This window comes from Nelumbo lutea, chromosome 3 (assembly GCF_056320005.1).
Source record: "Nelumbo lutea isolate HS-2025 chromosome 3, American lotus-T2T, whole genome shotgun sequence".
Classification (NCBI taxonomy): domain Eukaryota; kingdom Viridiplantae; phylum Streptophyta; class Magnoliopsida; order Proteales; family Nelumbonaceae; genus Nelumbo; species Nelumbo lutea.
This window is the reverse complement of record NC_142686.1, coordinates 22,539,285-22,565,886: the sequence shown is the minus strand read 5'-3', so window position 1 is coordinate 22,565,886 and position 26,602 is coordinate 22,539,285. Positions and strand designations below refer to the sequence as shown.

The 26,602-nt window shown below is 41.7% G+C and overlaps 1 protein-coding gene across 1 annotated transcript; it reads right to left on the bottom strand.

Annotated features, from left to right (window-relative positions):
• Positions 1-5,813: 5,813 nt before the first annotated feature.
• LOC148863565 (transcription factor HHO3-like) lies at positions 5,814-8,923 on the bottom strand. Its single transcript, XM_088976070.1, has 6 exons — positions 8,427-8,923; positions 8,172-8,342; positions 7,726-7,982; positions 7,327-7,600; positions 7,137-7,213; positions 5,814-6,321 (listed from the first exon to the last, which is right to left on the bottom strand). The coding sequence occupies exons 2-6, from the start codon at positions 8,320-8,322 to the stop codon at positions 5,980-5,982; spliced, it is 1,101 nt and encodes a 366-aa protein (XP_088832196.1). The 5' UTR covers positions 8,323-8,342; positions 8,427-8,923; the 3' UTR covers positions 5,814-5,979.
• Positions 8,924-26,602: the final 17,679 nt, after the last annotated feature.

The following is a 26,602-nucleotide window of genomic DNA, read 5'->3' as shown; positions in this document are numbered from 1 at the left end:
TGGGTTCGTAATAGCTAGAATTTCACTTATGTGAATGAGTGGCTAATGCTCGTAAGGTTCTAATTCTCAAAACAAGGTCCTCAAATGTGGTTTATGCATGTAGGATGAGGGGTTGAGCCAGGACTCTTCATTTGTAAGGCCACTGTATATACTTAAAAGTTTATGTTGTGAGCCACTCTATTTCAATGGTGGCCAAAATCCTTTCAACCCCAACATACATAAAGGGTGCTCTGAAGACTTCTCTCCACTCTGGCTCCACCCGTGTGGAATGGGCAACTAATTTGGTCCATTTGTTATGGCTGCGTTTGGAAGCAATGCAAATGGAGTGTAAATCCCGGATCAGGGAAAATTTGCACTCTGGTTCACTTTTGTTTTGTTTGGCAATGTTACATTTATGCATTGACAAATGACAGACCAATGCATATTTACATTGATAATAAGAAGTAAAAGTACATCAATAAAAAAGAAGTAAATTTGCATTCAAGTGGGTTTTTGATAAAAAAAAAAAAAAGCATATGCTTTATTGAAATTCATGTTTGTATCCATTACAACTAAAAGTTTGTTTGGCAAGAAGGTAAATTTGTCAGTGCAAAACTAACCCAACTTTGCAATTTATATGAACTGTTTTACACTCTATATATTTGCATTCACACTTATTTGCTTCGTTTCCAAATGCAACCTAAATATTTTGTTTTTTAAATGCTTTGACTGAAGGAAGATATTGTGTATTGTATGTATACAAAACTCAACCAATTGTAGCAACAAGATTTTTTGTTGTTTGGAATGATGTGTCATAGATTAGGGTTATTTCTCAAACAAGAGAAAACAATGGAATGACAGATTTGTAACCAATCAAAACTTCTCTCCTTATAGCAGAAAGCTCTAGTTTGCATTTTCTTCCAAGTTATCCTAAAAGTTCCTCTGTTGCCTGATTTAGATCTTTTGAGCCACCAACACGCGGTATCCTTTCATCCTTTATGTCTTCATTGGAGCTTCTGGAAAATAACGTCTTTGCCTTAGTTTCTGCTTTAATCCTGGAACACTCCCAAATTTTTCTATATGCTAATCATTGAACTTAAAATATCTTTCATCCACAAAAAGAAACACGAAGTTTTTCTCCAGTACTAATTCACAAGCATGAAAGGAAGAAGAAACTTAAAACACAAGCATGCTTTTCCACATCCTCCAAGCTCAAGTGAAAATTACATGCCCTTTTTTATGGATAAAAGCAAACTATCATTACAAAATAAGAAATAGGGAAGTAAACAAATATGTTAAAGAAGTTGACTTAACTATTAATAATCTGTCTCGTTCAGCAGTGTCATGAAAATGTGTAATAAATCTTATGCATTACTGTTTTTAAGATCCTTTTGTCTCATAGTTTATAACTCGCTCATATCCTCAAGAAATTTTCATTGCTATGGTATGCATTGATGTTTTTAAGATACAGTTGTGCAGATCAAGAATTAAGAACTATAATATTTTTATTATATATTATTTTCTATAATTATAATATATATATATGTATATTTGAGCTCGAGCTCGGCTCGCCAAGGTAGTACAAGGCTCGAGCTCAAGCTTGAACTCAGTTCGAGCTAGAACCTTGAGCTTGAGCTTGGCTCAGGCTAGATTTGAGAAAAAATATTTTATAAAAATAAAAAATTATATATAAAAAATATTTTTTATTTGATATTTAAAGAATTAAGAACTATAATATTTTTATTATATATATTATTTTTTATAATTAATATATATATGTATATTTGAGCTCGAGCTCGGCTCGTTTATTAATCGAACTTGTAAATTGGGCTCAAGTTCGGCTTGAAACTTGGCTGAAACTAAGCCAAGCCGAGCTTTTCATAAGCCGAGCTCGAATAGCTCGTGAAGAGCTTGGCTCATAGCCACCCCTACCTATTATAGCCATACTAACCCTTTTTCCCTCTCTTAAGTCTCATCTCTCTTATCTCACATAATGGTTTCTATTCCCAATGGGATTCTCTAAATTTTGCATGGTGTTCAGAAATGAAAATGCCCACCTCGTGTGGTTTTCTCCTAAATGGTGTTTTATTAATAAAGGCAGTGCTTCAGAAAGTGACCTTTTATTTGGCATCGTTTTTTTCAGGAAAAAAATTGCTCCAAACCATACTTTGAAAATCAAGAAAGTGTGATATGAAGAAACACCAAATTCAATGTTTCTCAGAAAACAGCTTGTTGCTGCCAACGGTGCAATGACATGCATCAATGTGGCATAATCTTGGGCATTGGATAATGTAGACCAATTAACGGTTATACAACATTGGTACCAAACAAAAACAGTGTTGTTTTCTTAGAAAATAGCCTATGTGGCAGCAACGATGACATAAAAAAAAAAAATCCATTTTCTGAGAAAATGATGCAACAAACCCCTTCATGTATACAACACCATTTTCTCATAAAATATCTATGAAGGCATTGATACCAAACACCTAATAAACGACTTTAGATCTCCAACCCACAAGAAACCTACATACCTACCCATAAAACACTATAACGGTACATCGGAAACATCTCCCATGATTGATGGGAGATGTTCCGGATGAGCGGCTGTGAAGTCCTGTGGGTAGTGCTACTCTTGTCAATCTAAACAGGCTTCCTGTGCTTCATTGATAAAAGTATAAAACATTAAAAATTTAAAACCTACATTATGGTAGGTTATTGCTCTGGTCAGTGATGTCTAGTGAGCTACAATAATGGAGATGCTTCGCTGGCCCTCATAGTTAGAGCATGATTCATGCTTCCACATTTTGAACCCATAAAAACGGTTGACCCATTAATATTATATATTTCTGTTTCTAACAGATGAAGAATGGATCTTTTTTATGCTTTTAACGCTAATTAATCTTTCTTTTTCTTTGTTTACAAGGATAGGCCAAATTTTCCTTTTCTGGGACCATCGTAAGGGATGATTCCCTGGATCACATGGCACATTCATGAACCATCCAATTGGGTTTCTTCAACATGGTTGGTTGGTTTGGAATGAAATCTCAAATCTGTGGCTCCAAACCGCCTTCACATTTGGAAGAAATGATGCTAAGTTTGGATTACTAATAAAAGATGTGTACCCAATGAAAGATGCTTCCTGGTTAATTTAATCCATTAATTAAACCCTAATTCATGTTCAGAAGAGATGGAATCCTGGTCTTTGGAATGTTCAACCTTTTGTAGCCTTACAAGAACATAACTTATATATAAATGGAGAATATCCTTGGACAAATCCAGGTACCTGGAATATTCCTATTGTATATTGCACATATAAGATCAAATAGATTTTATTATTATATTACAAACATGACTGTCATACATACATACTTGCATCTTTCATTCTGTCTATACTCTATAGGTAGGAATGGGATTCAAAAAGACATTCAACCCTTTTTCATGTTTCTTTTATCTGATTAGTAACCAGATTTATTATTCCACCATGACTTAGCACCTAGGTTTCTGTAAGGCTTGTTTGGAAGTCAATGAAGATTGTTGTTTGGTGAACTGAAATCAAGGTTTAAATTATCAATGCATTCAATATACTTAAAAATAAACATCATGTGTGAAAATGGTATTATATCATATAATATAGTTAATGTTTAAAATTTTATCATGTATCGGCTAATATATTATACCTACTGATACACAAAATATGGGTGTTTTAGGCCTTTGGCCTATTTCAGGGGGTAAATAGGCCTAAAACCTATCCCCTAATATATTTTTCAAAAAATAAACAAAAATAAGGTGAGCGCATGGTTCAAAGTACCAATACAGTCTTTACACCGTATCGGGGTATATCAACAAAGTTATTAATATTTTAACTAATTAATATCACTCAACTCAAAGTATTTAACCTATCAAAAACCTTGAAAACCGATATGTATCATAAGATGAGTATTGATACTTTGAACCTTGGGTGAAACCTTTTGAAATTGGATCCCATTGTTATACTTAAAATAAAACTTGGCGTGAGGTTCATTTAAGGAGCAGAATCGCAAATTGTTGGTGTGAGAATTCTAGAACCATGACAAATGGCTTCCTTGGTTTTTAGAATTCTTGCGTCTAAGCAAACATATTTCGGTATCATGTAATGTGGACATGGCATTGATGGCTCTTCGTAGAAAAAAGAAAAAAAACAAACAAACAGATCAAAAGCCCACCTTTGTTTCCAACATTTCGATGTCTATAATTTATGACTCAAGGTTCCTTTTAGAGGTTACCTACTCTTGAATCTTGATGTTTGTTTGAATTGTGGGGCTTGAAGAGGGTGGTGATGGATTATTAATTCTTGCACCTTAGAACTAGAAAATTGATTTCTTTTTTTCTTCATGGGCTAGCAATTATTGTGTGAATTGTTTGCTTAAAAGAGTATAAGAATCTGCCCATTCTTAGGCCCCATTTGTTTTTCAGTAAGTTATTTATTTGGGTAAATATAATTATCCGGGTAAGTTTTTCTTGGAAAATACTTACTCAGGTAAGTATATTTACTCATGTTCTTTTATTTTCCAAGTAAAAAAAGGAAATGACCATTTTAACCGTAAAAAATCATTATTAAGAGGGCATTTGTTTGACTCATTCATTGTTGGAAATTTTCCCCCAAAGTGAAAAAGTTATTTACCCACCTAGGAGTACATGAGAAATAAATTTTCCCCCGTCCCCACATTAATCTGAAAAAAAAAAAACATGGGGTTATTCCCCCCTCTTAAAATCCAAAAAAAGAACACCCCCTTATATTAAAAAAGCGGGTTCCCCTTTTTTTTTACGTCTTTTTGGTGTAGCATGATATAAAGACATGATTCAAGAAAAGGAAAAAGAAAAATCAATATGTCTAGGGCTGCAAACAGTATCCCATTGTTTGAATTCAAATTTAATCCCATTAAAGGTGATCCAAATTCGATCCATTTTAAACAGTTTTGTCCTATTATTTGAAATATCTGGTTTGGATTTTGGAAACTGAGTTTCAATGAATGAAAGCCATTTTTTTCATAACAAATAAAAATTAAAAATTGATCCATCTAAATATGAATATACACCCCATCCAATCTAATATAATTTGATTCCATTTGATTTATTTAAATATATATACTCGTACATGTTAAAAGTTTATATTGTACCTCTAAGTAAAATTGGCTTGAATGTTGTGTTTTTACTTTTTACTAGATCATTCAAGTTTTTAATTTTTAAATTCACTTTATTTATGAAATACAATATCAAAGTCATTTTGAATTCATTTTATTAATAATATATAAAATTTTCATCATTGTTAATTTAACTTATTTATACCATTCAATATCCCATTGCAATCCAAATCAGATGCAAATCCAAAGGACAAGATCTGATTCAAGTTCAAATATATCCCTTTTCTTTTTCTTTACAGATGGATTTTAACAAATCAGAAATCCATGAAGTCAGAAACAGCATAACCAAAAGTCGAAACAAGCAATCTCTTGCTTTGCACTATGCAGAAGATGAAGCAAGTTCCGAGTAAAAACACAGGAAGAATTCAATCAAGTCACAAGCAAAACAGGAAATAAATCAGTGGTGGCTTCACATTTGTACCTTTGCAAGGAAACAAGCAATTTCTTTCTTTGTATTTTCTGGGAAGCCAACGCAATCACCTCTCGTGAACAAATGACAGCAAAAACAGGTTAATTAAATAAAAAGTAAATACAAAGGTTACTTGAAGCGTAAAAGCCAAACATCAACCTGAGCTCTGACCTGAGGTTGTGATTATGGAACAAAAGACAAAAACAGGAAATGCTGTGTGATTGATTATAAGACAAAACAACAAATTGAAACAAAAACTTGAGATCAAGTTCTATCTTCTTTCTTCGTTATTTATCATATTACAAAAAAAGAAACAAAAAACAAAAACGCCACTTGGATTACGTTACAAAACTTGAGAGTCTCTCTCTCTCTCTCTCTCTCTCTCTCTCTCTCTCATGGCCATGGCCTCTATTAATAGGATCGGCTGGAAGAAGAGGTAGAAGGTGAACTGGAATGAGTGTCGTCATCCTTCCTGCAACTGCTCCTCCCTTCTGCTTGTAATGGCGACCTTGGAGATAGCTTCTGTCGCTGCTCAGAGCGCAAAGTCGGTACCGAGGGTGCAGTTATTGGAGCATATATCGTCGGATGAGCAGTAACCCCAGAAACCCCATTTAGCTCTCCCTTGGTTTCTGTAGCTGCAGCATAATCATGGGGTGGTACCCATATACCTCCGACCACTACAAACTGAGGTGGTTGGGGGCTGCCGTTGTTCTGCACCGCCGGACTGGGTCGTCTTGTATGCAACCTATATTTCTGAAACAAGCAAAAAAAGATGAATTAAGAAATTCAGAACTGTAGAACATGGGTGAAAACCTTGAAAGTTCAACAAAAATACAACTCATCACACTAAGTCTAAAACAATTATTCCCTCGAGATGCTGTTGTCTCTTGTCTGCAAGTCTGCTGCAACATATATATCAAAGTTTTTCAGTGTTTTATACTAAATTAACAGGTAAATATCAAGCAAAATGATAAAATCACCAAACAGTATCATGCCCTCGATTCTCTGTTGTATGTTGAGATCACCACTCACCAATAATGGTGTCAAGGTCCATATACAGCCAATAGATCATTGGCTCAACAGATGGCGATTGGATGATTCCAATTACTCAAAATCCCTCCAATCCTAAGCGAATAAATTCCAATGGGTTGTTGGAACTTCTCGTCAGTAATGCCCAAAGACTTATCTAAACCATGGATATCTACCAAATGGAGTAAATGGTGGGTCCCTAATCCTTATCGTTTTCTAGTCCCAACTCTCAAGTAATCTACTTGCCTCTGTTCAATAAAATAAATCCTCTAGCTCTGTATTTTATACTGATAAAATTGGAAGAATCACATCAGCGAATCCTATGCAAATCTTTCCCCTTAAAAGAAATATATCAGCATTTACGATTCTCCACGCTTTGCTTCAATCCAAATTTAACCGATAAGTCTCAGCAATCACATTAATTAGAAGATGCTCTATGAACTGATCTAGATTCCCAAATTATTAAGATGGAGTCCAGCAGAAAAAAAAATATTTTAGATGGAAAACGAAAATTAACAGAGATTGATGATCAAACAAACCTGTAAGTGGCTTTTGACTTCATCGTTTGTAAGCCCATCTACTTTCATCAGTTCCCTAATCTGCTTAGGTGTTGCAGCTGTGAACAGATTAAACAAAGCATGAAGCAGCATGTTAGTGACCATACCAATTCACATTTAATCGAGAACTGTATTTAAGAGAAGAAAAAAATGGTTTGATTAATTTACAGACCATGAGAACCACCAAGCTGTTGAAGGGCATGTAAGAATCGCCGGTGCAGTTCCGGAGACCAACATCGCCTGGGCTTCCTGTTTGACTGTGATTTATCTTCTCCTCTGTTGTCGCCATTAATTGTCTCAGCAGTAGAGCTGATTGCAGCAGTTGTTTGGGCTGACGATGGTATCACCGTTATAGATGGTGCTGTGAGTTTATCATCTCTCTGAAATGGATGAAATGCGCCTCCACCTTTCTTCGACTCAATCACCGTTGGCTTCCGACTAAGATCCTGTAAATTCTTCTAATTCTAGTTTAATCAATCAAAAAGAAAAAGGAAAGGATGGACTTTTGTTCCTCTCTTGTTTTCCAAAGAAGAAAAAGAAAACAAAAAGAAAGAAATATCTGATTTTTAACCTGATTTAGGGATGGATCTGGGTCTTGGTTCCATAATTGGACAGATTTCAACCAGTCAGCCTTCTTGCCTGGTTTCTCATTTATGTCCTCGTTCTTGGGCTTGTTTGATTCTTCGTCTTCTTCGGAAGAGAAACACCGTTTCAAAGGAATAAATTCCTCCAACACAGGAGCTTCGCTTGATGTCTCCTCTGAACATTCAGATTGTCCAGGAAAATACTCTGTGGTGGTAGCAAGCTGCTGTCTGCATGTCGCGATGGCTGGAACACAAACAACCCAGAAGAGAAAAAGCATCAATATATCAACAACCCACATGATTAAAAATAAAAAACAAGACTGATTCAACGTGTAATCTTAGGATGATGGTCATTGCCCGCAACTTGGGTGGCGAGATTCATTACTTAGGAGCAGAAAAGACATGAAAAATGAGATGGGTATATGAGGGATACCTTGAGTAACAAGCTCCAGACAGAGAGGGAGCTCGCGACGGAAGACCTGGATCTTACGACGTTCTTCCTCCAAGGCTTCCATGTAAGTCTGACACTTGTGCGCATTTTCTGTATAACTAGCCATGATGGTCATGGTTGGTCGTGGGTTCATTCTAATTTTATCGATCAATTCTGATGAGAAGGATAAGAAGGATAAGAAGAGAAGAAGAAGAAGAAATTCTGATTCTAGAATAGAAATGGAGAGTAGATGAGAACCATTAAAAAAAGGAGGCTTTTGTTTTACAGCATCGACAGGTCCGTAAAAAGCTGGAAAAGATAGAGAATAGCAGGATCTAAGCAGTATCAGGAATCAAAGAAGGAATAAACTTGGAGAGGAAGAAACATAAACGATGAGAGAGAGAGAGAGAGAGAGAGATGCAGGAGAAGAGAAATCGGAGGGCGTAGAAAGAAGGATCGAGGTCGGGGCGTCGCGTATAGAACGAATTTTTGATGGTGGTGGGGGAAGGGATTTCAGGAAAGAGAGGGTTGAATATTCGAGGGGGCGATTCCTTCTTTCGTGTCTCTCTCTCTCTGTGTGTGCTGGCGCTGACGTCAGGATCAGGAAGATCAGGAGAGAGAAAGTGGAGATAAGATCAAAAAACACCCATCTCCATCTGGAGCTGTCTCCCTCTCTCTCTCTCTCTCTCCCCCTCCCCCCTCTCCCTCCGAATATCCTGAATGATGAGAGAGAAAACGTTTGGAAGAATCACGAGAAACCGTTGCAGAGAATCTTCTTCTTATTAACGTGCTCTCTCCTGCCCACGCCGCGTATGGGACGGACGAGCCTTAAAATTAACGACGGAGAGAGAAAATAGGAGAGAGAAAGAGGGGAGAGAGATAGAGAGACTTGAGAATTGCCTTTTCCCGTCCTCAAAGGGCGAGGTACGAGGTTGTGACCCTTTGATTGGAATAATCTTGCTTAAACGTAGACCCAGAGATAAAGATACTGATGGAATGGTGGGATTTTTTTCTCCACACGTTGTTTCTGTGGGGACAAATGCTTTCACGTTTCCCACTAATATTTAAGACTGTGGTTGTGCGGGTCCCACCAAAGAGAATAAAATAAGTAACTGATTGGGTCAAAAATTAACTCCGAGGCAAAATAATGATGACTGTGCCAGTGCGTACAGCGTACTGTGAGGCGTAAACGTATTTCCATTGTCTGAATCCAAATAAACTCGGATACGGATCCCAACCATCAGATCCGCTATTTATTGTATGGAATTTGGATCCACCCTATTACAGAGCGTATATTCATGGTCATGGACAGACGACGGACGGTCAATCTAACCCTCAACGTGTACCAGCATTTCGTCCGGGTTATTAATGAATAGTTTAGATCGGCCACGTCATCTTTTCACTTAAATCGGAATGGTCCTTGTTAACCGGATCAGGTTAAGATATCCGAATATATATAATGGGTAAACAAAATATAACTTTTAGGATTAAAATTCATTTGAATTGAGTGGGAATAGGGAATTTAGATATGCTTTTTTTTTGTTTATATTATCTAGTTTGCTTTATATTTAATTTTTTAATTTATGTTAAATTCATATAAATTATGACCCATGGATAATTTAAATTTAAATTCATATAAATTATCTAGTTTGCTTTATAGTTTATCTCGATATATAAACAAAACGAATTCATAAATGTGTTTTACGCATCCATGGATATTCAAATATCGCATTGAATTTGGATCTGCCATATTCTTGTGGACCTTATTGGGATGTATCCCTATCCGAATTCGATCCATTTTATTTCCAACCCTACTACCTTCACATGTTTTATTAGGTTTGGAGAGGCTTGTTAGTCGATTAATTTAGGCATTTAGATAAATTGCACGTATTGATATTAGAGCATGTTAGCGCATGCGCACAAACACACATACATATAGATCAAATTTAGGTTACCCTTAATTAAATTTATTCGAATTCGAATTCGAACAAATGGATACTATTGGCAATAATTATATTAGAAATACGAGTTACAAAAAAAAAAAAAAAAAAAAAAAAGGAATGTGATACTATAATTCGTTTTTTTATAAAAAAGTATTTATTTTTTACAACTAATTTACGTATCAGAAACTTAAAACAATTCAATTTAACCTTAATCCCCACTACCCATCCTGTCCTGCCACTATGCACTATAAAGAGTCATTTAGAGGAAGAAAATGGGATGTGTATTCATATCGGATTGGCTAAAGTATTTTTTTTTTGTCGACTACCAACCAGACATTAGAAAAAAAAAAGGGCAACTTTTGAGAAATTTTTTATTCTTTTCTGCATTCAACCAAAAGAACCCTTAATCTTCTTATCATTTTTTATGTTCAAGAGGAAAATTAGAGTGGAGATTGAATGAAAACAAAGTGATCCTACTTTCTCATAAAAGGCAACTTTTAACTTCCTTTCTTTCTTGCTCACTTTCTTTTCACCCTTCTCTTGACAACCGAAAACAGTGTTATGTGTGCCTCAACTCTCAAGTGATAATGGTTTGTTTTGGTGGGTAACCCTTCACTGCCGGGTTTGGCCCCCTTGTTCCCTTTAAAATCCAATGTCATGTGGGCTAGGTTAGGCCTACTACTAAATTAGGGCTCTTGCCACCTGGCCCATTAAAGCCCATTTTGGCTTTTGAGCATTCAATTGAACAAAACAGATAGCCAAAAATTGTTGGATAAAGGTCCAATTTGTGGAAATTTGGGCCAAGGATGTGAACAAATGGAGAATCCAGCGTCCCCAACTGATGGATATTTTATATTTAGCCACATAATTGCTCCATATGATCCAGGATAGATAGATTATGACTAAAAAAAACAGTTTAGGTTAGGTCAATCATATAAGAATCATGAGTTGATTGATTAGGAAGAAGTAGCTGTGTCTTAGTGACACATGCTAGTGGCTAGAGGTAAGCAGATGGACTAAAATTTTGGGATGATTGTTTGGACGTGAGGGTATGAGTCAAGATCTGTAACGTGCCAAAAAAAATGCTTCCAACATTATCTACTGTGGCACATCTAAAACATGATTGTCATGTCAAAAGTATGACTCCATCCATGTTAGGTGTGTTTATTTGGAGAAGATTTCAGATCAAATAAGGGCCCGTTTGGCGCTTCCTTTTGCATCATTTTTTTGGCTGTTTATAAATAAAGCGGATCGATTTTCGGTCTATTTTTGCTTGGCGTGTAAAAAATTCAGTCGTTAAAAGCCAAAGCATCGAAAAGACACGAAAAGCCCATTTGAACTGATTTCGGGAAGCTCCAAATAAATTTTTCGCATCTTTCTCATTTTATTCTCGCATGGAAAGACACACGGAAAGACATGCATCTTCCAAACATGCTTCGAACTACTCAGATCTTCATACAAAAGTTCAATGCATCTTTTGACTGTTAGAGCTACCAGAAGATCTTCCCCAAAAGACATGCCAAACGGGTCCTAAATTATGGTCAAAAAAATTTTGAGACCAAACTAAATTATTGTGGCATGAAAATTAAATTAGAACAAATTAACCATTTTATTGTGGTTTGATGTGGTTTCTAATACAATTTGGGTCATTCTATAATTTTACTGGTCTTAACCTAATTAGAAATTCAAGGCTCAAGTTTGGAAATAATACAAATACAAATATATACGATATAAGTGTATAGAAAATAATATAAAATATAAGGTCTTGTACTCTATATATGTGTATTTGTACTCATTCCAAATTGAGCCTAAATAACACCTATACCGAGTCTGAATCTGCTCCTCACAGCATATCTTAACCACATATCGAGAACATCTCTTATACTTGTATTTATTATTCATGAGGAGATATTCTCAATACACAATGGGATGTGACTGTAAGGTCAGTGTGAGGAGCAGATCCCAATTCACCCTTATCTTCCCCAAGTCTTTTTTTTTTATTATTTATTTTATAATTCTATGATTTGATTTGATTTGGTTTGATTTATAAAATCCAATAAAATAAACTAAAACCATAAACCATAAATCATAATTTAAGAAATTGTGAAATCGAACCAACTTGTTTTCAAGTATAAACTAAGTCAAATATCAAATTTGGTTTTGTTTGATTTAGTTCAATTTTATGGTTTGGACTGTATAATAAACACCCTTATGTATGTAGCATATTTGAGATGTACGAATATAAATCAAGTTGTATGCGTGTTGGAAGATTTTTTATTGGGAGCAGATTCGGATTCGGCAAGTATTGGAATTATAGTAAAAAAAATAAAAATAAAAAAAGTCCAAAATTTTTCATAAAAAAATTGAAGAAATCACATTTGACAGCAGGAACACGGCTGTCAAGGGGTTGGATTCAGACAAAAATACCTAGATCAGAGGCATGATTAAATATTTGAATGATCAAACTCAATTGGGATTCGAATATGCAAAGCAATAAGTCAGATTTTAACGGTAGTGGAGGATTGGATGGATTCAAATTATTCCAAAATCAGCTAACATAATCAAATTGCATTCATGATATAATTGATGGAGAAGTTTTTCTTTGCCCATCATTATCAACCTTCAAAATTTTGTTTTTGTAGTGATAATCACCGGCCAATGTTATTAAGAATCTAATATATTTATTATTTAATGGGAGAATTTTTTAGGCCTTTGTAAACAGGGGTGTCAATTGAACATGATTTTGGTTCGATCCGATTTAGCCCAACGTGGGTTCATTACAAATGGATCAGGTCCAATATATCCAATTTAATGAACACTTTGGACTGTTCAATCAGTTCAATTTTTTTTTTTGAATTTAGATTAATTCTAACTCAAACCTGGTCATTGACACATATATCAATGGACCAAGCATTATCTCAATCCAATCAAATATAAAGTCATTGCGGATTGATCAGGTCAAATCCAATCCAATAAATATTTTGGACCATTAAGCCTGAACTGATCCAATTTAATATGTCTTATTGGTTCATCCAATTCATTCAAATTGATTTTGGTTTTGAATAGGGTCCAATCCAAAACCGATCTATTGACACCCCTAGTTGTAAGGCTGACATTGAACCGAAAAAAAATTATTAAACTTTGAATCAAACTGATCTAATTATATAAGGTCTGGGTCAGCATTATATGTTCCATTATTGGCTTTGGTTGTTCAGGACCAATTAAGAACTGATTGTCAAATTACAGGTAAAAAGTATATGCCAGTTATAATTAGGCTTTATCGGGTCAGACTTCATATTCGTGATTAGGGTCTGGTTCAGATCTGGGTTTGCACATTTACATACTTGATCAGGTCTGGATCTACACTTGACCCATTGACAGCACTATAATGATGAAAATGAAAATTGAAATATAGCTAATGATTCACCAATTTGTGTCTATATCTAACAACAGAAACCCCAATATTAATATATATAGAGAGATATCATTGTGCCAGATTTATCATGGCAAATATCAAAAAAATGCCCTTCTTACTGACTGACTGACACTGCTTCTTGTAGGAGGTGTCTCCTAATACAAGACAGTTATAAGAAAAAGATTGATTGATTGAAAAGGGAAGAAAGCAAAAATAAACCCACAACAACAAAAGAAGAGGAATATTCTAATGCTAAAACACCTTTAATGATACTTTATATATTGACTAGGATGGCAATTTTACCATTCTTGTTTTGTCGTTATTCATGCCTTTTTAATGGCTTTTAGAGTGGAAGAATTCCGGGTTCTCAAATGTCCGGTTCGGCTTTCCAACTTAGAGATGACGAAAATTGCATCCTTTCATTGGTGTTTGCATTATCGCCAGCAATACATGGTAACAATTGTGATGTCCATCAACAATTTATTCAGGCAAAGTGTCATTCTTCTCAGATAAAATATCACTAGAGTCCATTATCCAATGTTGGTCCCTGTTATATCAGGTCTCGGCAGAGGAGAGGAGGTGGATAAAAAACAGTCATAATGTTTGGCATTTTCTGTACAAAGTGACCACTCTTATACTCAAGTCCATTTATAATTTATTTAATTTAAATGAAGAAAATAAAAAAAAAAGTTAAAGAATTAATACTTATGTTTATAATGGTTAATCCAAGGGTTATTCACAACCCAATCCATTTAAATGGATAGGTTAGATGATGGGTTGATCACATAACCCACCAAATAAATGGGTGGGTTAGATTCTGGGTGGGTTGGGCGGGTTCAGCGGGTTGGGTGAAAATTTACCACCCCTATATATTCGTAATATATTAAAGGTGGGAAAATCTGCTATAACCCCATAAAGTTCAAGGAAGTCACTTAATCTACATCTTATGAAATTCTAGTTGATGGAGCGCAATCCGGCAGGTCTTAGCTGTCAATGATTTCGCCTCTGACTGGAGCAACGGGGAGCTTGAAACAGAGAAGATGAGGGAACTCCGGGGGGAACCCGGTGAGATAACTCCGAAGCTCAAGTTAGTATTCTCTCAAAGGCAAAGTAAAGACCAGATGGCGCAAAGTTCACATACCTTGTTGTTGGGGGTAGGGGCCTTTTATAACCACTTCGCGTACTCACTCCGAGGCCTCTGTCAGGTCGGGTATGATTACCTCTGTTTTTGCCAGTTCGGGTGTCGTCCTTTATGCTGGGACAAAATCACCACTGCTCCTTGTTGGAGCCGTCTCTGTAACTGGAGATGCGGTGTCAGGTGGCGGTGGCAGGTGGTCGTTTGAAGTGCGGCCATCAAGCGTCAGATCGCAAGTTAGTCAGGTGCACCGCCCCTGGGTACGAACTTCCTCGGTGTCGGGCATGGTACGGTTTGTTCATTTTGACGCCCTGGAGGCAAAGTGCTGGAGTGGTGAGCGAGGTGAAGTCTTGAGTTCGGAGGTATGTCCTGTATTGCCATAGTGCAGACTAGTTTGGTGAGGTGAGTCCCGAACTGCTATAAGGCAGGCCAGTTCGGCGAGGTGTGTCCTGAACTACTTTAAGGCGGGTCAGTTCGGCGAGGTGTGTCCCGAACTGCTATAAGACAGGCTAGTTCGGGTTACTGTCCTTTGAGTGGCTTGGGGCCTAAGGGAGAGTTCGGGCTCCTAGTAGGGAGTTCGGACTACTGGTAGGGGAGTTCGGTCCGCTGGTTCCTCCCCTTGGTGCTCACGCCTTAGGCGTATTTTTGTGTCGAGCTGTTGCCTTTGCCATGTGTTGCGTAACTATGAGGTCGGGCCAAATCTTCCTTCATCAATTACCCCCCACTCCTCGCGCCAAGGGTCTTGCCCTGGCGCAGGGAGCTTGCGATGTGGTAGGTGGATTTGTCCCGTTCTTCGAATCTTGATAGCACGAGGTGCTTTGTCAGGGTTCTTCGGTTTTTTGGAGTGTCCAAAAAGGCGGTAGACGCGCCTACCTGCTTATAAATGTTGACAGACGTGGCGGAGCGCGTTTATTTTAAATTTCAAAAAATCACACCGTTGGGAGACGTGACATCGGGTCTTTTGATTTTGAAAAAAGTGCGCCACTGCCGTTTTGAGGAGACGTGCGCTAGCAGTTGTCAATTGCAGAAAGACGTGTGTGACGCATTGTTAGTTTCAGAAAGACGTGCGCCGGTGCATCGTCGATTTCAAAAAGACATGCACTGATGTTTCGTCCATTTCAGAGAGACGTGTGCCAATCACTTCTCGGTCTGGGTCAGCGTGAATGCAGGCTGCCGGATTGGCTTTGATCTGCACTATTGGTTCTTGGTTACTGTAGCTATAAATAATAGGGGAGCCCAGTCGATTTGTCACTTCTGCGGTTTGCTTCTTGAGCTCGCGTCCAATTTTTCAACTCGCGCCCAGGCCTTTCAGTTCGCGTCTAGGCTTGTTATTTCGCCTCTAAGGTCTTCTTGCTTGTTTCAGTTTCCGGAGCCTTCGAACCATTTTTTCGAGTGAGTACTTTCTTGAATCCACCTTTTCTCCTCGATGTCTAGCATGGATAGCTCAGACGATTTTTCGAGTAGGTCTGATGTAGGTTCTATGAACCGAGTCTCATCCCCCGATGGCCTTAGTGATCCTGAGGTGGAAGTTGAGGACAACTTCGAACCCATAGGCCGAGCCACTTTGGGCAATTTGGCGCCTACCTCTCGTCGAGGTCGGATGCTAGATAGGTTTGGTCCTTCGACCATGACGCCCGAGGAGCTTCAATCTCTTATTATTTCTTACAATTTGTCTGGCGGGTACGCCTATTTCATTCCTTCGGGTAGTTTTCCTTGGGAACACGATCCTGATGAGATCGTGATATTTCGGGAGCAGCTCGCTGCGGGGCTGCGATTTCCTTTCTCGTCGAGGTCATAAACCACTTCGACGTTACCGTTGGCCAGCTTCATCCGAAGTCTATTCGAAAATTGGTGGGGAGAGCTTCCCTTTTTTGCGAACAGGGCTTCCCTTTAGACTTGGAGATATTATCCTCTATTTTAGTACTCAAGAAACAAGCGGGTTCTCTTCCCGGGGGAAGGCGGTCATATTACCTATCTCCTCGTCTGGGTTTTAAGCTTCTGCACAGACTTCCCAACGAGGTCCCGACATGGAAGCGGGACTACTTCGGGGTGCAAAGTGCACAAGAGTGGCCTTTTCAGACCGGGTGGGGGGAGGCCGCTCCTGATTCTGGTGTCACTCTCGATAAAGAGACAGTGAAGGGCCTCCGGCAATGGGCACAACAAGGGTTAAAATGCCATCAATACCTAACAGAGGCCAAGCTTATTGCGGCCGACCTGAGTTCGGGTAGGTTTCTTGCTCAGAGGTTTCTTGTTCGCTTTGTTCCTTCATTTTTTCTGATGTCAAACTCATTTCTGCAGGTGTGATGGACTTAGAGAGGACTCGTGGGGGGGCCTGTTCCAAGGCATGAAGAGGAGGAAGCGGGTCGCCAAGCGAACTCGTACCGAGCTGCTTCAGGATAAGGAGCCACAAGTTTCAGACCACATGCCGGAGGATCTGCCTCGGGAGCCTGAGGTGGCTCCTTCAATGCAGGAAGCGGCAAGGCCCCCTTACGCCGAGACCACTCACACGGGTGCTCCTGCTTACTCTGGGTCTGCTCATGCACGAACTGGGCCCTCGGGCTCGGGAGCTCAAGGGGAGTTCAAGAGCATGTTGTCACCGAACTACACTCTTCAGAAGAGTAGGGAGGCCACTTTCCCCGAGGAGATCGCGGCGTGGACCGATCTTCCCTTGAACCAAATTGCTTGTCATGTCGTAACTCATGCTATGGTGGTGAGTCAAATTTCGTCTGCCCTCTTTGTTTTTTATCCTTCTTGTTGTCGTTAATCCTTTGTTCCTTTTGGTAGGTGAACTCTTCTATTCATGCCTTAGCGGCCCAGGTGGAGAGGAGCTCGAGGCAGGCACGAGCTGCTGAAGAGGCTTTTCGTGCTACCGAGGTGAATACCCGAGCTGCTGAGGCGGCCGCTCATGCTGTCGAAGAGGCTACTCGCTTTGCTATGGCCAGGCAGGCGATGTATCAGCGGGATGCCGAGGCCATGGGGGTAGTCGTGAAGCATATGGCGGATCTGAGGTTGAACCTACAGCATCATGTCGAATATCTTCAGGAGGACATTAGGGAGAAAACGCAGATCTTTTCCCAAGGTATCGAAGATGCCAAGAAGAAGGCCGTTGAGGACTACATTACCTCGCCGCGTTTTGACGATCTGATGGTGGATTCTTACAGAAGGGGGTTCAAACTGAGCCGGTGGATGATCTGGAACACGTACCTCGACCTCGATATTAGCGCCATATCCACTTTGCATATAACCCAGGAGATGGCCAACACTGCTGATGGCGAGCCGAATTCCAAGGGCAAGGCAGGGCTTTCGGGAGTCGTTGAAGTGCCTTCGGATGGGGAAGAAGTAGCTCCGGGCTTGTAATTTTTTTTGAATGTACTCTTCCTTTTCTTGCAATGAAATAGACAATCTTTTTAGTTAAGTGTTGTTCTTTTTTCCGAACTGGTATTTTGCCGAACTGATAATATGCCTGATCTGTTTCTTGCCCGGGTTATTGCACTTGCGCGACCTGTTTCGGTGTTTAATACTTAGTCTCTACTTCGCTTTAGTCTTGACTGATATTTTGCCGAACTGATAATAGGCCCGACTTTTCTTTGCTTGCCTATGCCGAGGTTCCTCTTGTTAGCTCGGCATCCTGGCCCTTAGGCTCTTATAGAGATTTCGTCCACTTCGCTTGGCGGTCTATAGGTAGTATCGCCTTAAGTTGACGATGTTCCATGATCGGGGTACTTGTTTGCCTTCTAAGGTTTCGAGTTCGTATGCCCCCCCACGCTCGGGGTACCTGATTTGCTCTCTTTACTCTATAGGGACCTTCCCAATTTGGACCAAGTTTGCCCACGTTGGGTTCGGGCACCATAATCTTACGGAGAATCAGGTCACTGACTCGGAAGCTTCGCTTCTTTACTCTGGCGTTGTAGTACCGAGCTACCTGCTGCTGATAGGCCGCAGTCTGGTTGTGCGCGAGGTCTCTTACCTCGTCTAGTAGGTCGAGGTTGGTACGTAACTTGTCTTCGTTTGTCTGATCGTCATATGTTTCTAGTCGCAGTGTAGGTACTTCGATTTCCGCTAGGATTATCGCTTCAGTGCCGTAGGTGAGGTTGAAGGGGGTCTCTCCAGTGGCGATTTTTTTTGTAGTTCGGTGAGCCCATAAAACACTTGGTAGCTCGTCCGCCCACAACCCTTTAGCTTGGTCTAGACGCGTCTTCATCCCGCGTAGGATGGCTCTGTTCATTACTTCTGTCTGACCGTTTGCCTGCGGGTGCGCAACTGATGTGAAGTTCTGCCGAATTCCCATACTCTGGCACCATTCTTGGAACTTGATATCCTCGAACTGCTTGCCATTGTCGGAGATCAGTACCCGAGGTAACCCGAAGTGACACACTATGTTCTTTCAAAAGAAGTTCTGTATGTTTCAGGATATAATTGTTGTCAGATGTTCAGCTTCTACCCACTTTGTGAAGTAATCTACTACCATCACTAGGAACTTTCTCTCACTTGTTGCTGGTGGAAATGGCCCCAGGAGGTCGATGCTCCATTGTGCGAAGGGCCATGGGCTGGTGAGGTGTTTGAGGTCGGAAGCAGGCTGATGGTGGATATTAGCGTGCTTCTGACACTTGTTGCATTTTCTAACAAGCTCGATGGCTTCTGCCTTCATTGTTGGCCAGTAGTATCATTGTCAAAGTGCCTTTTGGGCGAGTGCTTTGCCCCCCAGGTGTCCGCCGCACAGACCTTCATGAGTGTCGCGGAGTACGAGCTCGGCTTCGGCAGGTCGTAGGCAACGCAAGTAGGGGAGCGTGTAGGACCGTTGGTACAACCGTTCGTCTATTATGACGTATTTGGCTGCCTGGCGCTGCACCCTCTTGGCTGCATTTCGTTCTGCAGGGAGGGTTCCATCTAGCAAGAAGCTCGCGAGCGGGTCAATCCAACTCGGCTCTGCTTCAAGGACGGGAGCGACCTCTTCTGCCCCACCAAGAATGCTAGGCCGAGGTAAGTCCTCTATGTACACGGTTCTCATGCTGGCTAACCGGGATAGAGCGTCAGCCTTAGTGTTTGTCCTCGGGATTTGCCTGATGAAGTGTGACTGGAAGTTGAGCAGGGCCTCTTTTACTTTCGCTAAGTATGCGATCATGGAGAGCTCACGTGCTTCGTACTCGCCCGTAACTTGGTTGACCATGAGTTGGGAATCACTGTAGATGACTATGTGCTTTGCTCTTACCTTTTGCGCTAGGTTCAGCCTGGCTATCAGTGCTTCATACTCTGCCTCGTTGTTGGATGTCGCGAACTCAAAGCATAGTGTGTATTCTAATTTTGTGCCACCCGGGCCACATAAGACTATTCCAGCCCCGCTGCCCTGCTGGTTTGAGGAACCATCTACGTGAAGGATCCAGGGCTCCTCATCCCAATTCGCGCTTGGCCTGACCAGGAGAGATGTCACACTGGTTGCTACTTCATGGGGTTCAGACTCTATTGGCTTGGGAGCTCCGGGTTCACCCAAATTGGGAATCTCGGGCTCAACCTGCTCAGGGGATTCGAGGCTGAATGTGCACTCGGCGATAAAATCTGCTAAGGCTTGGGCCTTAATGGCGGTCTGTGGTTTGTACTGGAGGTCGTACTCGCTGAGCTCGATGGCCCACTTTGTCAGCCGACCGGAAACCTTAGGCTTGAGCAAGACTTGTTCAGAGGTTTGTCAGTCAAGACGACGACGGTGTGAGCTTGGAAGAACGGGTGGAGCTTTTGAGCTGAAATCACCAGTGCGTACACTATTTTTTCTATTTGCGGGTATCTCGTCTCTGCTCCCTGCAGAATTTTACTAACATAATAGACGGGCCGCTGGACCCGACCTACTTCCTTTATTAGTACCGAACTAACCACCTCGTCGCTCGCCGAGAGGTATAGTTCTAAGATCTTGCCCTCCTCAGGTCTGGCTAAGGTTGGCACAGTGGCGAGGTAGGTTTTTAGCTCGTCGAACGCGAGCTGACAATCTCGGGTCCATTTGAACCATTTTCCTTTGATTGCCTTAAAGAAAGGCAGGCAATGGTCTGTCGATTTGGACATGAAGCGGCTCAGAGCGGCTATGCGGCCGTTTAGCCTCTGAACCTCTTTTACTTTTCGGGGTGGTCTCATATCTAAGATGGCCTTTATTTTGTTCGGGTTGGCCTGAATACCGCGCCGGTTGACAATGTACCCTAGGAACTTACCCGAGGTGACACCGAAGACACTTGTTTGGGTTCAGTCTCATTCTATATTGACGCAGAATTTGCAAGACAAAATTTAAGTCTTTTATTAATTTCAGTGAGAATTGTGTTTTGACGACCATGTCGTCTACATAACATTCTATTTTCGTGCCAATTAAGGGCCGAAAAAGCTTATTTACAAGTCTTTGGAAGGTCGCCCCAACATTCTTTAGTCCGAAGGGCATGGCCTTGTAACAGTACAGGCTGAACTCAGTTATGAAGCTGGTTTTTTCCTCATCGGACTGGTCCATCTTGATTTGGTTGTAGCTTGAGTAGGCGTCCAGGAAGCTTAGCAACTCATGTCCCGAGGTCGCGTCCACTAGGCGGTCAATTCAGGGCAGGGGAAGCATTCTTTTGAGCAAGCTCGGTTTAGGTTGGTGTAGTCGACGCACATGCGCCACTTGCCATTTGCTTTTTTCACCAGCACTAGGTTGGCTACCCAGCTCGGGTAATGAACTTCCCTTATGAAGTCCGCTGCGAGAATCTTTTCGACTTCTTCGTCGACCGCCCTCCAGCGCTCTAGGGCTAAGTTGCGTTTCTTCTGTCTAATGGGTCTGACTACAGGGTCAATGTTAAGTTCGTGAGTTATAAGGCCATGGCCAATATCAGGCATATCCGCCGCAGACCATGCAAACATATCTAAATTTTGAAGTAAGAAACTCACCAGTACAGTTCGTAGAGGCTCTTTGATGGAAGCGCCGATCTGTAGCATTCACGCTGGATCTATAGCCGAGGTTGGGACCATTACTGTTTCCTCAGTGGGCGAAGCTCGTTCCTCGTCGTGCTCCTTAGGTTGCTCCAGTTTGAGGTCATCGGTTGCCTTGGTTTTTCCCTTTAGGGCGGCAACATAGCATTTGTGGGACTCAAGCTAGTCGCCCCGCGCTACCCCCACACCGAAGTCCATGGGGAACTTCATTTTCAGATAATAGGTGGAGACCACTGCCCGCAGAATATGCGTAATTGGCCGCCCTATTATGGCGTTGTATGGGGAGGGGGTCACGACCACCAGGAAATCGTGGTTGAGTCTTACCGCGCATGGCCATGTGCTGATTTCCACAGGTACTGTTATCTTCCCCAGGGGCCTGACTTCCTCTTTGCTGAAGCCCACCAGAGGAGTGTGCGTGGGCTTCAACTTGCTTCTCTGCAACTATAATTGGTCGAACACCGATTTGAAGAGGATGTCCGCTGAACTGCCTGAGTCCACAAGTACGTGTCGAACTTCGAAGTTGCTAATCCTTAGTTTTATGACGAGCGCGTCATCGTGGGGATAGTGAACACCTTGCATGTCGTCTTCTGTGAAAAAGATCGGTTCTTCCGTCTTCGGCCTCTTTGGAGGGTTCTGCTCTTCTCGGGCCGCCTCGCGAACTGACGTTTGTGCTGCTGTCGAAGTGCAACCTGCTACCACCGAACTGCCCACTATTACATGGATGGTTCCCCAAACTGGCTTCTCTTCTAGGGGAGGTCGCTGCAAGGCTTCGACCGGTCTGCTGCTGGACTCAGGGGCATCCTTTTCGTGTTCCTCTTGCCGACCTGCTTTATTATTATTGTCATTATGTACAAAATTTCTCAAGTATCCGCGACGGATGAGTCCCTCTATCTCATCCCGGAGATTATTACATTGTTCAGTACTATGACCATGATCTTTATGAAAACTACAGTATATATTTTTATTTCTCTCGTTTGGATTACTCTTTAGGCGAGGTGGCCACTTTATGTAGGGGGCGTCTTTGATCGTCATCAAGATATTGGTCCACCTTGTGTTCAATGGCGTGTAATCCATCCGAATTGCTAAGGGAGCTCAGGACGGCTGGCTTGGCTTCGCCTCTCGGACCTGGCTTCTTTTGTCACCTAGGTTGGAGGGCTCGCCTTCTCTTTTTCTTTTTTCGACCCGACCTTCGGTTCTTTGGTTGATTTCTTCCTCTGTTCTCATGAACTTGTCCGCGAGCTTGAGGAAATCGGCCACAGTTGTTGGCTGGCTGACCACCATGTGCCATTTGAATTCTTTGTGCGTTACCCCTCTTTTGGCCGCTGTGAGCTGTACCGCGTGGTCTAACCGTGGTATCTGCAAGCATGCTTCATTGAACCGCTTGATGTAGCTTCGGATGGATTCTCCTTCCCTCTAGATTACCCCGAAGATACTTTCCTCGGTTCTGGGGCACCGCTTGCTGGTAACAAAGTGTGCGGTGAAGATCTGCACGAACTGGGTCCAGCTTCTTATTGACCCGGGAGCCGTGAGCTAGGTTCTAGTACCAAGTGCGGGCCACCCCCTGAAGGTGGTGGTGAAGGCCACGCACATGCATGACTCACTGGCCCTAGTGAGGTGCATTTGTGACTGGAATGTGTCAACGTAGTCGTTGGGGTCAAAGGACCCATCATACTTGTCCAGCGATGGAAGTTTGAAGTCTCTGGGCAAGGGGACTGCCAGAAGTTTTGATGAAAGGGGGGAAGGAACTGAGAGAATTGAGACAGTTTTTACCTTGTCTGAGTTCATCTCTTCCTTGCCTCTGAGCTCGGGTAGGACACGGGTAGCAGTTCGGCGACTTCGCCGGTGCCTTCTTTGAGCAAGCCTGGTGCTAGCACTGCTGGCCTCCGTTTTGCCGAGCTTGATGGGCCCGGAACATTGGTCTGCTGCTAGGGCGCTGAACCAGTTTTCCATGAGTGGGAACTCGGGCTTGGAGCACCGAGGTGACTTTGTGGGTGAAGTTCCTGACCCACCTGCGAGCTACGAGGCGGGGGTAATTTTTCTTTCCTTTCGGCCCGGGGATGAGGCCTGGCTATTAGGGGGGTTCCAAGGTTGGGAAACTTCTCCTCGGTGAGGTCGTCCACCTTGAGGGGAGGCCTTAACCGGCTTCGAAACAGGGTGTCGAGGGGGGAAGCAGTGGCTGGTGCAGTACTTGGTGTTGCTGGAGTTGGTGCTGCTGGAATTGTTGCATTTGGGCTTGCATTAGGTCGTCCAGCTGGTTCTGGCGGGTTGCCAGTGGGACAACAGTTGGTTCAGCGAAGTTTGTTTCAATAGGGAGTGGAAGAGGGGTGTTCAACGAAGGAGGCTTCAGGGGTGCCACTTCTTGTGGCACATTCAAATTGGGAATCCCATCTACTGAAAGGGGGATGGTGAACTGCCCAATGCACACCACGGGAACTTGGAGATGCTCTCCGGTGGTGGTCGTTTCTGTTCCACATCCGGCATTGTTGGAGGAGGCCATGGGTGTTGGAGTTTTTGAAAGAAGGGTAGGTAAGAGAGGTAAGAGATGTAAGAGAGATTTAGAGGGAGGCTTTTAGAAGCGTTCCCACAGACGACACCAATTGATGGAGCGCAATTCGGCCGGTCTTAGCTGTCAATGATTTCGCCTCTGACTGGAGCAACGGGGAGCTTGAAACAGAGAAGATGAGGGAACTCCGGGGGGAACCCGGTGAGATAACTCCGAAGCTCAAGTTAGTATTCTCTCAAAGGCAAAGTAAAGACCAGATGGCGCAAAGTTCACATACCTTGTTGTTGGGGGTAGGGGGCTTTTTATAACCATTTCGCGTACTCACTCTGAGGCCTCTGTTAGGTCGGGTATAATTACCTCTGTTTCTGCCAGTTCAGGTGTCGTCCTTTCTGCTGGGACAGAACCGCCATTGCTCCTTGTTGGAGTCGTCTTTGTAACTGGAGATGGCAGTGTCAGGTGGCGGTGGCAGGTGGCCATTTGGAGTGCGGCCGTCAAGCGTCAAATCCCAAGTCAGTCAGGTGCGCCACCCCTGGGTACGAACTTCTTCGGTGTCAGGCATGGTGCAGTTTGTTCATTTTGGCGCCCTGGAGGCGAAGTGCTGGAGTGGTGAGCGAGATGAAGTCTTGAGTTAGGAGGTATGTCCTGTATTGCCATAGTGCAGACTAGTTCGGTGAGGTGAGTCCCAAACTGCTATAAGGCAGGCCAGTTCGGCGAGGTGTGTCTCGAACTACTTTAAGGCGAGCCAGTTCGGCGAGGTGTGTCCCGAACTACTATAAGGCAGACCAATTCGGGTTACTGTCCTTTGAGTGGCTTGGGGCCTAAGGGAGAGTTCGGGCTCCTAGTAGGGAGTTTGGACTGCTGGTAGGGGAGTTCGGTCCGCTGGTTCCTCCCCTTGGTGCTCGTGCCTTAGGCATGTTTTTGTGCCGAGCTGTTGCGTTTGCCACGTGTTACATAACTATGAGGTCGGACCAAATCTTCCTTCATCACTGGTGTTTTAAAACCTGGCTGGTCCGGAGGCTCAACTGCTTCCCCCTCAAGCCATGATGTCATAGATATGAAAATTTCAAAAATAAAAATAATATACAAATGGATCAGATGGGTTCAACCATTCAGGTAGGGCAGACTGTTGATCGGGTTGACAAGTTTTAGGGACAAAATGGGTTAGGCATTGAGCCAAAGTGGAATTGTGACTGCACCACTGGCCAATCCACTGGATCAACAATGGATTGAAAACACTGAGGTAACCCCTTCAAGGCAAATTCATCGTTGGTGGATCTCTCTCATCAAAATATGGAGACCATGAAGTGTTAGACTGTTTGTAAGCCTCAAATAAGAGTGTCCTTTATCGAGGGCTGGCTCATTAGTGTGTTAGCTGATTTGTTAAATCCCACAATTAACACTTTGTAGAAAAAAGAGTCAGGGAAGTAATTAATGGTGTATAGCACCGAATACCAAAAAAAAAGAGTGCCCTTATTCAAGCTATTTATAATTTTTTTACTCCATAATCTTGAAGAATAATAATATGAGAATAAAATAATAAAAAATTTCTTCTTTTTTTTATACCTTACAAGGTAAATTCAACGATAAATGCTCAGGTTAGAAGGCAAGATGCAGACAATCGGCGAGAGAAAGAAACACGAATGGACTTATCATGGGTTTGCTTTCCTGGATTTTGTCCAGATCCGGATTAAATATGGGTGCCTATTTGCCTAATGCTTTACATATGTTTACCTGCAATTTGTAAATCATGTAATACCATTTAATGTTTTAATGTTGTTAGCTTTTGGGTAAATCGATGATGCTGGGAAGTTTTGATCAATCAAAATCTCCTGAATAACACCTGATTGGTTATATAAGAGGTTGGATGCACTTTTGGTCGAGAGTTTCTTAAATTTTTAACAGGCCCAAACCCTAATGCAAGCCCAATGTAATTGAAAACTTTCAAATAGAGCAACTCAACTTGCAAGCTTAGGATTATATATGATAAGATTTGGTATTTTAAATTGGATCAGATATGGATTTGCATGCAGTGTCTGCCGTGTCTGGATCAGGATATGATAAGGCTTCAATAAATTTAATTAGGCCCAGACTCCTGGATCCAGTCCAAATTTGACACATGGTTGGTTAACATTTTAAGCAACCTATTTTCCAATATGTGGGATCCACTTGGAACATTGTATTCGCCATTTTGTATCAATTTTTAAGTTTGACTCAAAAGCTTTTTTCAAGGGTGTTTCAGTCTTTTTATATTTATTTACTCATGTGTGTAGATACCCAACACGTGCCCATATTAATACTCTTAATTAAAGTGATTTTTTGTCATTGCTTTTGAAGCTTTTTAGCTTCTTGTGCTCTTCTTTGAATCCCATAGTTACTATAAATTGGCTTTTCCATGATACAAACACAAATGGGGTGGGGTGGGGTGGGGTGGGGGGTGGGGTGGGGGTGGGGGTTCACATACATATTTTTGTTCCCATTGCTTGGGTGAACTCTCTACCACATTCC

Bases quoted from the DNA above. Each gene is read 5' to 3' on its own strand.
- LOC148863565 (XM_088976070.1), bottom strand. From the start codon at position 8,322: ATGAACCCACGACCAACCATGACCATCATGGCTAGTTATACAGAAAAT. The intron at 7,983-8,171 runs GTATCCCTCATA...TTTGTGTTCCAG, and splicing joins TCTGGAGCTTGTTACTCAAG to CCATCGCGACATGCAGACAG. The intron at 7,601-7,725 runs GTTAAAAATCAG...AAGAATTTACAG, and splicing joins CAGATCCATCCCTAAATCAG to GATCTTAGTCGGAAGCCAAC.